Consider the following 16,064-nt stretch of genomic DNA (forward strand, 5'->3'; position numbering starts at 1 on the left):
GGAAAAAGTTCACATGCCTGCACCTCCTCGAGACCAGAGTCTCAGAAATGCTGACCCCGAGCAATGTTCATTGGAGACCTTATTGGAGCAAGGCTCCTGCTGAGACACATGCTAATCTGTTTTGGTCAGGGCATGCCAGAGCCCGAGGCTACCATTTCCCGGTTTGGGCTGACCCCACATCGGGTCCTGAGGCTGCCACTTCCCGGCATGGGCTAAACCAACAAAGGTGCTAACCATGAAAGCGATTTTTCTGAAGAGGACTCTTCCTTTTGGAGGTAGGCCGAGACCACTGTATTCATTGCAGGTATGCCCCCAGTCACCAGGTAGTAACTTTGGGGCCTTGACCCCTGTGTTTGTATCCTGTTACCCACTCCCCTGGGCAGACCGAGAAGTGTTCCATCACCAGGAGGCGTGCAAACTCACTCCTAGTATAGTCTCATGATATACAGACGTATTCACAAGGCTGTCTAATGAAATCACTTCAGTCAGATTACAGAGCAAGATTCGTGGTACATGTTTCATGATGTGCTGTGTTTTATGGTTGAATCGGTTTTTGTACATGTAGAATTAATAAGGATAGCTCTAATGCGGTCTGAGGTACACATGGGGGAGTGGGGGGGTTTGCATGCAGCATGTAAAAACAGCTAGCTTTTGGAATGTTTACATTCAATCGGTGTTTCCATCACATTTACCAATGAAGTAAATCTCTCCGGGCCTGATTGTGGGCAGTGCCTCTCATAGCTGCAAAGCCAATGAAATGGATCTGAAAAGAAATTTGGCCCAAACCAGAGATGATTGTCATAGTTCAGTTTCATGGAATATAATAAAGTGTAGTAGAAAGAACCTTCATTTTCAAAACTGATTACAAGGAAATCCTTTTTTCATACAGTGCATAATTAGACTGTGGAACTCATTGCTACAGGATGTTATTGAGGCCAGACATTTAGCAAGATTCACAGACTGCTCAGTCATTTATATGAACAGCAAGAATATCCAGAGTTGTAACAGGTAATGCTAAAATTTTGAAAAGGATATATAACCTCATGCTTTAGGGATTACGCCAATCTCTAACTAGTAGGGATTAGGAAGAGACCTTCATGGAAAGCAGATTACCCCACGTCTCCAACTGTGGTGTTCTTGCACCTTCCTTTGAGGCATCTGGTGCTGGCAACTATACTTGATACTGGGCTAGAATGACCATGGGTCTAATGCAGTCTGGCAATTCCTATGTTACTATCATTGTTCATTTGCAAAACAGGTCAGTTAAGAATGCAGAAATTATCATGACCCCAAATCCTATTGGCAGGCCAAATCTGAGACTTCATTGCCAATCTAGGTGAAACGGGGCACATCCTTCAGCGCCCGTGTAATTTAGGAGACAGTTGCATTTGCATGCAGTCGGAATTCCCAGCTATATAATATATTCCGTCCACTATTGAAATAGAGGAAACTCTGGGAGTGTATTTCCGATTATGGTCCTAGCTAGAAAAATACATTGCATTTTGAAATGTATTTTCAACCGCTTGCCATTACTGCTCCCAGCAATCCATTGGCACATATCAGACACTGGATTTGGGCATGTACCATGGAGCTTGTGCAAGCAAACAACCTCGCTCATTAACCGGTTTTGCTGGCACCTTCATGGAGGCCAGGGGGAGGTCTGCTAGTTACTGTGAGCAAATCCTCATAACTTGCTGTCATTTATCAGTGTACTGAAGGCACCTCTAATTAACTGAATTGCTCCATAAGTGTATATGGTGGTGTGCATGGGAAGGGGTCATCTGATACATAGGTGAATATGATGGGGGTGTGTGCAAGGAGCATGTTATGGTTTGTTAAATCAGAGAGTGTCACAAGAGTCCATTGGTTAAACCTGCTTTCTTGGCTCCTCTGTTAGTCTGCCAGGGAAACAAGACATGTTGTCTCCTTCGTAGAAGTGTGCATGGGGAGCTTGGATTTGTTTTCTGCCCCTGGAGGGCAAGTGCAGTTGGAGACGGCTGCTTTAACAGCCCTGCTGTCTGTCCACATTTCAGCAGCCATTGAAATTCCATGGGCCCAGCACTCATGTTGTCTGTGGGAGGAAGCCAGAGCTGTGCCCGAGGATGCTGAGTCATTCGCAGGCTGGCAGAGCTGATAGAAGGAGAAACTCAGGGGCCCAAAGGGGGGTGAATGGCTGGGACAGTCACAACGAAGCATGTCCCCACTCTGCCTAGTTCTGGCTCTGGAGCTGTTTCTTCCTGTGTTGTTTCATGTCCCATCAATTCCAGTTATTTCTAAACACACGCTGTTATTCTGAGAATATTGGGCAAGGCTCGGATGGCTCCCGACAGATACAATCTCTCACTGGCCTCGAACATTCGAAAGACGTAATAGGAAGCACAGTGGGTCTGTATAGAGATCTGTTCAGAAAGTGGACCAGTTAAAGTGTTTATCGTCCCGGGGGACGCTGTATGTAAACAAGAAGAGGCACGTTCTCTGCTTTTGACATGCTCCAAATCTCTTTGCTCTTTCCATCCAAATTATTAAACCCCTTGGATTTTCTAGAAAAATTTAATTGATCTCCTTTAGAAAGGGCTTCCCAAACGACCTCCCTGCCTTATCAGCCTTAATCACAGGGAGGCTTACCAGATGAGCACTAAGCCACACGTCCCTGGAGCGGCAGGATATTTAGCTAAGTGCAGGCGAAGGACGTTTCCTGTTGGAACAGAATGTATGATTTTGATAAATGCTTCAGGCAAGCAAAAGGTACAGGAATAAGAAGGCTCCGCAGAGCTGAGCTGGAGAATGTGGTGGTTTAGGACAAGTTAGCTGGTAGTTACAAATCTAGCGTGGAATGCTTGTGTCTGTAAATTCAAGGTCAAATCCTACAGTCTGTACCCAGGAGTAGGAGCTAGGGAATTCAGTCCTCTAACCTTCACCCATCTGTGGCATCCTGGAGATGAGTGAGACAGTATTTAAAGGGTAGGTAGGGTCTGGAAAGCCATTAGAAGGACAGCATTGTCAGCTTCATAAGGCATTGTGTCATTTGTCTTCGGAAGCCTCCAGAGCAAAACTGCTTAGAATAAGGATGCCTTTTCCAATTTCCAATTGCCAGCCCTGTAATCTCCCTGTGGGATCTGAGAGTCAAGATGGGTTCTTTCAGGCTCCCACTTAATTACTTGTAATAGAGGGTATCAGAAACAATAGCTGTCTTTAGTTACATCCTTGAAATTCTGCTGTCCTCCTTGAGGTTGCCCATCTGTGGATGAAGACTAAATTGGGCCCCGCAGCTGGAATTGAGCGCCCCGTGATGCTGCTCTTTCTCATGCTGAGTAGCACCTTACTCCATGAGTCGTCTCGCTGAAATCCGTATGGGTGAGAGGCAAAATCTGGGTCTGAGTTAACAAATCATGTGACTCATGTGTCAGAACAAATTTGTTTATTATTTTGGACTCCTTCAGTGATCGGCCCTAAAGAGAGCTCTTCGGAGATGAGGGGGTCCTGTGGGTTTAGCGGGAAGCTAATGAAGGTGCGATTGACTGGTTTAGGAGCATGCAGCCGGTCCCTTGAGAGTGTGGCTAGCAGGTGGCTGTGGAGGGCTGTCTTTCTGTGGGTTCGCAAAGCTGCAGCCACACTGAAACCCATCCCCAACACCACTGTTCCCGTGTTACTGCAATGAGACCCCTGGTTCACGCGGCGTCCCTGGGTGCAAACGGCTGTCACTGGGCATGTGGGCTAATATGCGGCGGGGGCGGTTGAGTTGGACTGAGGGTCGCTTCTAGCAGACCTGTTGGTTCAGGCAATAAGGGCTGGTCTTGTCTCCCAAGGAAGGGAAGCAATCTGGGATCAGGCCGTGCAAACAACTGCCAACTTTGCCTCAACCATCACTGTGTCCTCTGGAGGTGGGAATTGTCTTGGGTCCAAGTAATGGAAGGATTAACTAGAGGGAGAGTGGTTGCTGTTCCTGCTTTAGGGGAATGAGGGTGCTGGTTGCTGCACGGACAGGAGCAATGCCACGATGCCGCTGTTCTGGGTCAAATATTGACACAAGTTAAAGCCACCCAGATTTGGCTTTGCAAAACAATAACTGCAAATCCTGTTTATGTTGGAGTCGGTCCAAATATCCAAAGCTCCACGAGGGAAACAATCCCACCTGTTGTTGAAGTCTCCCTAATATAAAGGCTGCCTGCCTATAAAGTCCGTAGGGTGAATCCCAGCTGAGATTGTGAGGCAAAAACTCCTTTCTGCATCGCTTCCCATCCACTTGTGGCATTCAGGCCTGTGCGTGTGAGAATTAGGTTTGCGAGCATTAAAGTGGTTATTTAAACAAACATGATGCACCAGAAACCACAGGGGTTAAGTGTTGGGTGGTTAAGCTCAGTCCTGCGTGTCAAGAATCCTTTGTAAATCAGATTCCTACAGCTGGGTTAGAGTATGCCGTTTAGAATGGGTGCACCAGTGGATCTGTCTCTCTCGGAGCTTGCCTGGCAGAGGTGCTGTTTTTCTAGGTAATATGCTTAGAAGAGCAGAGAGTTTCAGATAAGAGGCTTGTCTGTGGGAAGCTTGGCTTTGGCAGCTGTACCTGCAGGAAAACTTGTCTGTCCATGGAGAGTCATGCAGAGTAAGAAGCTTGCTCTTGTTTTGTCGGGGGCTGGTGCACGGGGGTTTAGTTGGGGTGTCAGTGTAATTACTTCCCTTTTACACACCCCTGTGAGCCTGCCATACAGCAAGCCAAGTGTTTGTTCTTTAGCTGGTCTTCTGCAGAATGTTATCGATTCTCTCCACCCCCGGCTTTATTGGCTCATCCTCTTGAGAACTAACATCTTAAACTAAAGTGAAACCCTACCTGGCTGTTACACCTGGGTAAAATGAAACTGTATATGCTTAGGGCAGTGAAGGAATTGAAAGCAGCAGTGTGAACAAGGAGCCCTGGAATGCTCAACGTGCTTGTAAAACACAGACTAATTTAGCTTTGCAGCATTCCCTTGGGACTCATAATTATTACTCCATCTTACAGATGGGGTAACTGAGGCACCGTGCTGCTAAGCGACCCATCCAAGGCCACACACAATTATGGTAGAGCCAAGAATCAAACCCAGGAATCCTGATTCCCAGTCCCTTTACTAACCTCGAGCTGATGGGTGCCTGGCTCCTGGTGTTTAAAAAAACAAAGCTTTCCTTTGAGAGACAAGGTGGGTGAGATAACACCTTTCATTGCACCAGCTGGTGGTGGAAGAGACGGGCTTTCCAGCTACACAGAGCCTTCTTCAGGGCTCCGAAAGATACTCTAAGCGTCAAAGCTAAATGCAAGGTGGAAAAGATGGTTGAGCGTAAGGGACCATTCAAGGTGAAGTGGCCCATCAACCGGCGGGGTGGGGAGGCAGGTAGTGAGTTAAGGATTCTTGTAATAAGCCATGAATCCAGACGATATATGGCTCATTACAACAGTCATAAAGACATGAGTAATGGTTTATTACAGGTTTCAGAGTAGCCGCTGTGTTAGTCTGTCTTCGCAAACAGAAAAGGAGGACTTGTGGCAACTTAGAGACTCACAAATTTATTTGAGCATAAGCTTTTGTGAGCTACAGCTCACTTCATCGGATGCATTCAGATTCATAGAGCAATCTCTTGCTCACTAGGACCCCTCCTTTCTCTGTCCTATGACTGCAGGGGTGTTGATGGGCCTTGAACGGTCCCATATGCTAAACAATCTATTTCCCACTTTGTGTTTAGCTGTGACCCTCTGAGCATCTTTCGCAGTCTTGAATGCATTACCTTACCTGCCTTGTCTCTCATGTCCTGAGACCAGCAGAGGTACAATACCGCCCAAAGCTTCCCTGTGTCACCCTTGGAGTAAGCTGCTGTGGAAGCACTATGTGCCACTCTGAAATTTTTATCCACTTATATTTTCGAGGTTGACTGGCTTTTTTGGGGCGGGCGGGGGGGAGAGATTGTGTGTTGTTTTTTTTCCCCCTATCCCCCAAGGCACATGGCTACACATACTGATAAATCTTCACTTTAATTTTTGTCTGAGCAGGAAAACTTCTATTAAATCTTCCAGTGGACCTGGAGGCGTGGTACTCAATTCAGTCCCAACTGTGTGCTTAAACAGTATGTAACGTGGGCTTGAATTGATTTGCTACCTGTAGCAGAGAATTGTGGCTTATTGTTACTTGATGGTGTAGGGCCTGGTTCTGGTCTCTCCCCTTTGTTCCTAAGGTGGCTGCTGCTGCATCCCCAGAATACTGGATGTTCCAGTGCTTCCGGGAATAAATGGCACGGGACCTCCCCTGCCAGCATGACTTCACCCCTGCCAGTGTGACCTTGCAGAGGGGTGTACTCTTCATAATGGGGTCAGCCATTCTTGATACTGGACAAAACCATGTCCCATTTTGTCTCAGTACCGGACAGGGGACAAAGCCATAGTTAAAGAGGACTCTCCAATCTAAAACTGGACAAATAGCCTGCCTAGCTTTACCCTAGTGCAATTCCATGGATCTCCCAGGCATTACTCATCTCTGGCAGATTCAAGCCCTTTTTAAAATTGATTCCCACAGCTTGTGCGCAGCTAAGTACTTGGGGAAATTTCACCCTGAATTCGTGAATATTTATTTGTCTGAATAAGGACTGGGAAATCCCTAGCTCTCACAGTGGCGTAAATGTGGAGTGACTGGCCTGATATCAGTGCAGTTCAGTCAGCATAGAACTATTGTGAGTGAGATAAGAATTGGGTCCTGAATGAGGACTTCAGGATTTGGCCCAGTGTATATGTTGTACAGCCTCACTGAAATGCAGCCACTCCTGAGGTGGAGGGCAGCACATCACACAGCAGTCATGAGAGGGGAAAGTGTCATAGGATTTGTCATGTGGGTGGGGCCGTGTCTTTTATAAGGTGTCATCCCAAAACCACCAACAGCCTCCCCCCTGCCAGTGACCTGGATGGTACTTGATCATTTGAGCCTGTTCTTCCAGGACTCCAGTGCTCTGTCATACAGCTGCTCCAGCACAAACCCCTGTGACTTGGACTCGTGCAAACTGCAGGGCACGGGGGCCAGGTGGGGCTGCACTAGGGGTTTGATCTGGTGCACTCCACTGGTGCCTGAAGTCCCTGTGTTGACAAGGTCTGAACTCTCCAGCCTGGTATTTGTGTCACTGAACCGCCCTCTGCTGGCCTGTCAAGCGGACAGAGCCCCCAACCTGCCCCGAGGGAACCCCTCATGCAGCCTTTCTTCCTTTGTCTTTGCAGGGCACCTGAATCGCTCCAGTCACTGCAATGAATGGCCAGACTATCCCAGCAAGCACTCCCGGGCATCCCCAGGGCTGGAATGAGTTCTGCGAGCTGCACGCCATCACCACGGCCAAGGAGCTCGCCAAGAAGTACCTGCTGTTTGCCACTGAGAACCCCCACCATGACTTCCTGGCAGCCGAGAACTTCTCGGTGCAGTTCACAGACCTCTTCCAGCAGTACTTCTGCAACGAGGTGAAGGAAGGCTTCGCCATGAACCAGTTCAGGGTCCTGCCCTTCAGCAGGGTGCGGGACTACAGGGAGACCAGCAAGAGGCACGGGGATGCCTCTTCGGGGCCAGTCATGGCCAAGGTGGAGGCGGAGCTGACTGCCCACTCCGAGGCTGACAGAGCTGCCGACGCTAACCCCCGGAGCCTGCCCAAGTCGTGGAGCTCTGAGGAGCTGATGGGGGCAGCCTCCCCTCTGGCTGCCAGGAGACACTTCTCCCTCACCCGCTTGCGGAGGAGCTGGCTCAAGTTCTTGCGCAGGAGATCCTCCGAGGCCATCCCGGGAGGGGGGGAGGCACCGGAGCCTGCTCTCAAGCCTGGACTGGCCAAAAAGATCCTGCCGTGGACCCTGTCCCGAGATCAGGCTCACGAGGTGTGCAAGGAGGGTCTCTTGAAATACGGCATGGTAGATGAAACCACCATGGACAGTGGGACATGCTGGCAGCGGTGCCGATTGGTTCTGCGGAAGGCAGGGATGTCAGACAATGAAGAATATGTCTTGGAGCTGTTTGATCCCCCCAAGGTAAGCGGCCTGAGGTCTCTCATATCCCCCACTCCCTCCCCCTCCGTTTGCTGCTGGCCACGTCTCTTCATTGCCTCATGCATTACTGTACTGTTCAGTGCACTTCTCCGCTTTAACAAGGAGGTGCGGCCCAGGGCTGGGGAGAACTAGAGCAGTGGTTCTCAACCAGGGATAGGCGTACCTCTGGCTGTAGGTAGAGGTCTTCCAGGAGGTTTATCGACTCATCTGGTTTTACAACAGGCTACATAAAAAGCCCTAGCGAAGTCAGTACAAACTAAAATTTCATACAGACAATGACTTGTTTATACTGCTCTATGTACTAGGTGCTGAAATGTAAGTGCCATATTTATATTCCAATTGATTTATATGGTAAAAATAAGAAAGGAAGCAATTTTACAGTAATAGTGTGCTGTGACACTTGTTTTGTATTTTTATCTGATTTTTGTAAGCAGGTAGTTTTTAAAGTGAGGTGAAACTTGGGGGGACGCAAGACAAATTAGACTCCTGAAAGGGGTACCGTAGTCAGGAAAGGTTGAGCGCCACTGGGCTAGAGAATGGTCCCTGGCTGCTCTGATTGGGCTGGATTTGCGTGGTGGGATCTGTGGTTACTCCTTTTGTCTTGGAGAGGAATGGGCCAGGTCCTCAGCTGGTGCAAGTTGGTCTGGCCGGACATGTCCCTAGCCTTCATTTTAGAACTCAATGGCTCGTCTGTGAGCTATGGTTCCACTTTTTCCCCACTGGAGAAGCCAGATTAGGTCTGATTTGAGGAAGTGGCCTTTGCTTCTTGGTGTCTATATCCCCGTAAAGTGTAGGGTGGAATTCCCCTGCACAGAAAGCTGTGGCTCCCCCCTTACGCAGCTGTTACTGAAAGAACCTCACAATGGAAACAAGGAACAGGCCACCTAGGGAGGTTGGGGAATCTCCATCGTTGGTGATTTTAAAGAACGGGATAGACAAACACCTGTTGGCATTAACGTTTACTTGTGGTGGGATGGATTAAATCAGTATTTCTCAATCACTGGTCTGTGAGATCTCCCTGATGGTGTTTGGGAAGGATGTTTGGTATCAAAAAGGTATAGAAACACTGGACTAGGTGACCTCTTGGGCTAGAAGGAACCTCTACATTTCTGTGACGTTTCTTTTCCTCTGCAAGTTCAGGATGGGATCTCCAAATGGCCTAAATCTGCCTGGCTGTTTGTTTTTACTTGCATCATGGTTTTATTTAAAAAAAAAAAAATAAAACCAAAATGTGAATCAGCTTCAAGTTATAAAAGTTTCTAGTGATTGGCTCTGAGAGTGAATTGTGTGTTCGTTCCAGGAATTCCTTGGCATATTTCCCTTGGGCAGAGAGATTCATCGCTTTCCCATTATGAGCATTGTCTGAATGGAGACTGAACTGCCAGTGGATTCAGATGCGGGGAGGGGTTGTGAACCTCTTTGCAAAAATATGGAGTTGAAATTAGTTTCCAGCTCTGGCAGAAAGGGACTTTGGAAATAAGCGAAGGAGCCATGTGCATGAATGTTTTATTACTTGATTACAGTAGTAAAAGGCTGCACTTCAATGGTTTTATTTTTGTTAACGGAGGAGTACAGCATTAATGTTTAAACCTTGATTGAGCCTCAGATTAATGAAGGATCACCTGTCCTGGGTCTGATCCTGCCTCCAGTGACATCCGTGGGAGCTGATTGGGCCCTTGGCACTGCTCTGAAAGTGAAACTTTACCACACTTAGACTTGGTGCCCTACATATTCAGAACTAACTTTTGCAGCTTTGATGACTAGGTGAGAGTCCTATGATTCTAGTCGGAGAGTTTCCCTTTCACTTCTGCTTCAGGCTTTAACAAGATTAGCTTTGTTGTGAAACTTGCTTCGAGTGCCCTGTGATTTGGACTCTGGTGCTCAGAATGGTTTGAGATCTGAGCTGTCAGCTGTCTGAGCTTTCCGTTGGGATTCTGTTGGGATTCTGTTCTAGCACCCTGGGGAAAAGGCAGGGAGTGGGAAGGAAGAGCTAGAAGGAAATTCTTGGCTGTGTTACTAAATGCCCTTTGCATCTCATCCAGAGCCTCTAAAGCTGGGTGAGTGTCACGAGCCCTGTTTTCCCAATGGGGGACCGAGGCATGGAGGGGTTAGGTGACGTGTCCAAGATTATGCAGGGAATCGGTGGCAGAGCCAGGAACAGAGCCCAGGGGCCTGATTCTGCTCTTTTCCTGGGGGAGACCCCATTAACTTCAAGAAGTGACTGACTGGTGCGATTGGTGAATTGGGCCTGGAGAGTCCACCTGCCTGGGCTCTTATGAGACCCTTATGACTGTAGTAGCCGAGTGTGGATTCTTTCCTACTGGCCCCCCGGCACAAGACTGGGCCTGTGCTTGCTTGGGTATATTCGGTGCTATAGGGTGTGGGCCCTGCTGTGGCCAGGAGGTAGGAGTGCTCCTCTGTAACACAGGGGCTGCACGAGCGTTCGCACATAGGCCCCCTGCCCTGCTCCCTGGCAGGAGAGGATTATGCTCCCTTTCAAGCCCAGCTGCAAGGTTACACGTTCACAAGGCCCAGGCCATCCTGGGACGTGCCCACGCTGCATCAGCGCAGCCAGACTTGCAGCAGTCTGGCCCTTGCTGCGCAGTCGAGCGAGAGGTGCCCCGGCGTGCCTGGGAGAACGTCTGCTGCTTTCTGGGTGCAAGGGCACGGGCTGCTCTGTATCAAGGACCTGAATTGGCCATTCCTATGCAGGCAGGTGACCCCCTGAAGCGACGGGGAGCTTTTCTTGCAGGAGTCCGACAGGAATAGGCCTAATTCAGCCAGAGTTGATCCCTGTGCAACTCTCTGAGTCAGTGGGCTTTCTCCCTGGGACAGAACTGCAGGGGAAAGCCCCTGGAGTCTTTGTTTAGCTTAGTAGAGATGCTTAGCGCAACCCTGTATCTCTGTACTCACATGGGATCCTTTATTCCCCACCAGGGCTGTTACAATAAATAGCTATCGGTGTTCAGTAAACCTATGTCAGAGAAAATAAAACCTCTTTCTGTCTCAGACTTCCTTGAGAGCCCCTTCTCTGGGCTAAATCTCAGGGCTATTTTATTATCTTCTGATTTCCCTGTTGGGTCTTTGGCCACAGCCTGTGAAAACCTTGGCTCGTTCCTCATGTTGAAAGTGCTGGTGGTTGTTCTTTTGACAGCACCCCAAAGTGTAACGCTTGCTTCTATTGAAGAGCTGGTAGTCTAAGACTTAGATACAACGCCCCACAGGAGGAGAAACAAAGAGAAGGTGGAGGGTTGGAGAGAGGTTTCAGAAATGTACAGCACCTAGCGCAGGGAGCCCTGATCCCAGCTTGTGGCCCTTAGGTGCCCCCACAATGCAGATAATTCATAGCATCAGTTGGGTACTGACTGGGCACATCTCCTTGGTTTTCAGTGTTGTTTCCTGTACGTGTCTTGGGAGAAGGGAGTTTGTAGGAGGACTGGACTGGGGGGAGGGTCGAGGTTTGGGTAGCTGCTCAGTGCACACCTGTGATACAGAGAAGGGAGGGAAGTGAAGGGATATGAAGGCTGGTGACTCTGCTGGTACCGGCTGGGAAATGCAAACTGGGAAGGGCTGATTGGCCGTGAAGGGTGAGCCCAAGAGCAGCTGTGTCCAGCAGAGAAATCGGATCATTGAATGTCGCTAGAAAGGTGAACGTGGGACAGGTGCCTGCACAATGGACTGATGTCTCTGCAGGGCTGGCTGCCTTAGAGGGGAGGACTTTGATTGTTGACAAGAGTGGTTGGAGGGTTTGATGGGTCTGCACGGCCCGCTTTGGGAAGAGGTGGCCATGTAAAGATCGGTTCTAAGGAGCCCAGGCAAAAAGGTCCCCAGAAAAACCCCTGTGTAGGGGTAGCTGGTGTAGGATTTGATATTGACAAATGAAGAAATGGGAATGGAGGGATCCATGGTTGGCTTGTCTGCTTGAAGCACTGAATATCCAGAATTGGGGAAATTGGGTCTAGTTTGCTGGAAAGCCGGTCAGGTTAATAAGAGCTGATGGCCCATGGCCAATGAGCTCCAGTCTGTCGGGGGGAAACAAGTCTGCAGCCCCTAAAACCCATTCCAACTGGCGCCTGTTGTTGGCAGCCTTGGAAGAGAGAAATAAACTCCCTGGACTTCTAGATGCAGCTGCTTCAGCTCAGAGTTAGGAATAGGGTGACCATACATCCCATTTTGGCCAGGACAGTCCCGCTTTTCAGTTCTGTCCTGGCCGTCCCTACTGTTTTGCCAAAACTGGGCATTTGTCCTGGCCGCGAGGCAGAGTGGTGGGTCAGCCGAAGGCAACGCTGCCTGCCAGCAACAACGGAGAAATTTGCTGCTGCCTTCAGAGCTGACCCCCCCCCCCCCCGGGCGTGGAATTCAGCTCCAGCCCAGGGTGGCACAGGGTTCTGGGGGTCAGCCCCAGACCCAGGCAGTGTGGGGAGAGCGGCTTTGGTGAGCCCTGGGCCGTCCCCTTACTTTAAGAAGTATGGTCACCATAGGGATAGTGCCAGGATGGCTTGGGAGAAAGAGAGAATCTGCTTGTTGTGCCTTTAAAGGTGACCAGCAAAGAGAAAAGGCCCTTTCTGAAGACTTTATGGTGGGGACAGAGGTCCTGGTAGTGGTAAATGTCTTTATTTATTTTAATGAGGTGTTTACATTAGAACTTCAGATCTTGTCTACTTTGGAAGTCTAGGATTAGAGAACTAGTGGAAAGTTGAGTAATTTTTTGGGAGGGAGGGAGGATTTTTAGTCACTGTTTAGAAGTAAGTTCTGTAATGGGTTTTTTTTTAGGGGGGAGGCTAATCTCCCATTTAACTTCAAATACTAATTAACATTCTGGAAAAGGGAAGTCTTGGTTAAAGGTTCCGGAGCCTTGTCTCTGAATGGTTCTCTAGGGCACAGTGCATCTGTCCAGAGCAGAGTAGACTTGAAATTCCTGATATTTCTAAATTTAAATAACAGGCAAACTCCCCTTCTTTCTCCTCCCTCCCCCCCCCCCAAAAAAAAACCTTTTAAAAATGAAAAATCGGGCTGCCGTTCTGTATCGCTGTGAAGTGCAATTAAAAAAAAGAAAAAGACAAAAGCTCAATTAGAAAAGGCTTTGCAGTTTGCCTTCTGTGTTGCTTTTCTAAATGACTGCTGGTCCCTTGAAATGAGCACCCTTCTCATATCCCTGGAGCTACCAGCTGTCCGTTTCCTCCAGTCCCCGTGGAAATGAGCACTGTTTCGGGTCTACGCATAGTACCACACAGACCACAAATGGAAAGAGCAGTCTGCACCCTTCCATGTTTGTGGTGGCACCGGGGTTGCACGTATTGGTTTCCCTTTTCACAGCTCCCCATGAAATTGGTTTCAGTAACGGGTAAATTTGCAACAGATTTACACCACCTTCCAGTTTCCATTGAGTCTTTCTGCACGTGTGCACGCTCACAAAGAAACTGAAATGCCTTCTGTATGGGCTGTCTAGCTACACTCCTTATCCAGCAATCGTCCTCACGCAGACTCTGTCCTCAGACGGTTTTAGGCACAAAGGGCTCGGTCCTGCTCCCATCAAGTCAATAATGGCACTTCCGTTGGGCCAAATTCAGCCTGGGTGTAACTCCATGCGCTACACCGGAAGTACCCCAGAAATGAATTTGACTGCAACAGAAGCAGAATCTGGCCCAATAATATTTGATTTGGGGGTTAATTTTAGTGTCCCCCCTCTTCCCAGCAATCAGAACAGGCCTAGTATTTAGCCGTGTTCCCAGAGCCGCAGGCTGGCACAGAGACCCCAACGTGCAGTGCTCAGCCAAAATGCTTCATGAAGCATCGTTACAGCTGAGCTCTGTGCAGAGCATCTCATGCCAATCCAGATTCACCTGAGGGTCCAAACTCCGAAGGAAACTCTGGGCAGCAGCAGTGACCCTCAGTGGAGCTGGGATGAGGGGGAACTCCACTCGTGTAAGCCACATGAATGGGGCCTTCTGATCTGAAGCATGGTTAGTTATTTTAACTGAGCAGCAGCACTGAATTCTGGCCCCCGGACGAGTCAGATGGAAAGAAGAAGCAAACAGACTTTGCCTCCAGTTCCCTCCTTTTTCTGCTCACTCTCAGTGGTGCAGAGAGGGGAAGACGCTCCACCCAAGCCCACGCCGATGTCTTTGCGACCAGAGTCTCTGTCTCTGAAGAGAAAAGAGGATTTCACAATTTCCCCCGATGGGGAGTTCTTCCTTTTCGCCGTTAGTCCTTGCAGCCAACTTGCGGAGCAGCACGTGACCTGGCACAAGGATATGGTGATAAGCTCGAAAATCAGATCTAGTGGCAGGCAAATTGTGAGCTCTCAATACTTGGTTTGTGTTTGCTGTCGGCGCTACACAACCATCACCTTGTGCTAGCTGGCGAAGCAAGATCCATCTGCTAAACTGTACAGCTGCAGTGACATGACCGGGAAGCAGTTGGGCAAGGCAAAAGAACTCTGGAGCTCCGGGGTATCAGGCTGTATATCTCTGGTCAGCTTTTAGAGGTCTCTGGGGTAAATTCATTGCTAGGGCAAGTGGGTGCAACTTGGTTGCAGCCAAGAGAGCGGCATCTGCTGCAAGTCAGTGGTGAATTTAGCCTTCCCTCTTTCAGTTAAAGAGCAGCTGAAGTCAGCAGCATTCTTGGGTGGGATTGGGGACAATCATTTCAACAGGGCCTTTCATCCCAAAGCTGACCTGAGTCTTTCTGTTTTTACAAACACAGGAATTGCTTCATCTTCCCACTAAAGTGCAGCCCCCTCTGGGGTGGCTCACAGCAGATGTTTAGGCACATACAGCAATGCTACACAATTGTTTGGGATCAGAACTGAAGAATACCACCATGTTCAAGGGGGGAGTAAAATTAGCCCAGACAGGACACCAAGATACCTCTCTTTTTTTTTTTTTCTCATGCTGCTTTCTGTCAGTTTATACTTTTCAGTCCTGCCTGTGGCCAGTAGCTCTCATTAACCTATTGTCAGGTTTCCGAGTAACAGCCGTGTTAGTCTGTCTTTGCAAAAAGAAAAGGAGTACTTGTGGCTCCTTAGAGACTAACCAATTTATTTGAGCATAAGCTTTCGTGAGCTACAGCTCACTTCATCGGATGCATACCGTGGAAACTGCAGCAGACATTATATACACACAGAGACCGTGACACAATACCCCCTCCCACCCCACTGTCCTGCTGGTAATAGCTTATCTAAAGTGATCATCAAGTTGGGCCATTTCCAGCACAAATCCAGGTTTTCTCACCCTCCGCCCCCCCCACAAACTCACTCTCCTGCTGGTAATAGCCCATCCAAAGTGACCACTCTCTTCACAATGTGTATGATAATCAAGGTGGGCCATTTCCTGCACAAATCCAGGTTCTCTCACCCCCCTCCAAAAACCACACACACAAACTCAATCTCCTGCTGGTAATAGCTTATTAAGTTTTTGGTTTTTGGAGGGGGGTGAGGGGTGAGAGAACCTGGATTTGTGCAGGAAATGGCCCACCTTGATTATCATACACATTGTGAAGAGAGTGGTCACTTTGGATGGGCTATTACCAGCAGGAGAGTGAGTTTGTGTGTGTGGGGGGGTGGAGGGTGAGAAAACCTGGATTTGTGCTGGAAATGGCCCAACTTGATGATCACTTTAGATAAGCTATTACCAGCAGGACAGTGGGGTGGAAGGGGGTATTATTTCATGGTCTCTGTGTGTATATAATGTCTACTGCAGTTTCCACGGTATGCATTCGATGAAGTGAGCTGTAGCTCACGAAAGCTCATGCTCAAATAAATTGGTTAGTCTCTAAGGTGCCACAAGTACTCCTTTTCTATTAACCTATTGTGTTTCCAAATAGTCTTTGTCTCTTCAAAGCAAAGCGCAGCCTGGCTCGCAATCCGAAAGCAACTAACCATGTGCATTTTTCCTGCCTTAGCAATCCCTGACCCAGTTAAATCTTAAATGCCATTTTTGGTTTTGTACTTGATGTCTTGGTAATTATTTACTTCATTACGAAGGAACAGCCAAAAACTGCAAATGCCTGCCGAGGCTGATAGGACAATAAA

General features: G+C 48.6%; 1 protein-coding gene across 3 annotated transcripts in view; it reads left to right on the forward strand.

Moving 5' to 3' along the window:
* The window catches only part of SH2B3 (SH2B adaptor protein 3), a 92,109-nt gene that overhangs the window by 7,769 nt on the left and 68,276 nt on the right, over positions 1-16,064 (forward strand). For all 3 annotated transcript variants that reach the window (XM_073313288.1, XM_073313286.1, XM_073313287.1), the window contains exon 2: positions 7,226-8,014. In XM_073313288.1, the coding sequence (XP_073169389.1) occupies positions 7,253-8,014 (762 nt within the window). In that variant the 5' untranslated portion in view covers positions 7,226-7,252. The remainder of the gene's footprint in view (positions 1-7,225; positions 8,015-16,064) is intronic.

This window comes from Lepidochelys kempii, chromosome 15, assembly GCF_965140265.1.
Source record: "Lepidochelys kempii isolate rLepKem1 chromosome 15, rLepKem1.hap2, whole genome shotgun sequence".
In the NCBI taxonomy this organism is placed as follows: domain Eukaryota; kingdom Metazoa; phylum Chordata; order Testudines; family Cheloniidae; genus Lepidochelys; species Lepidochelys kempii.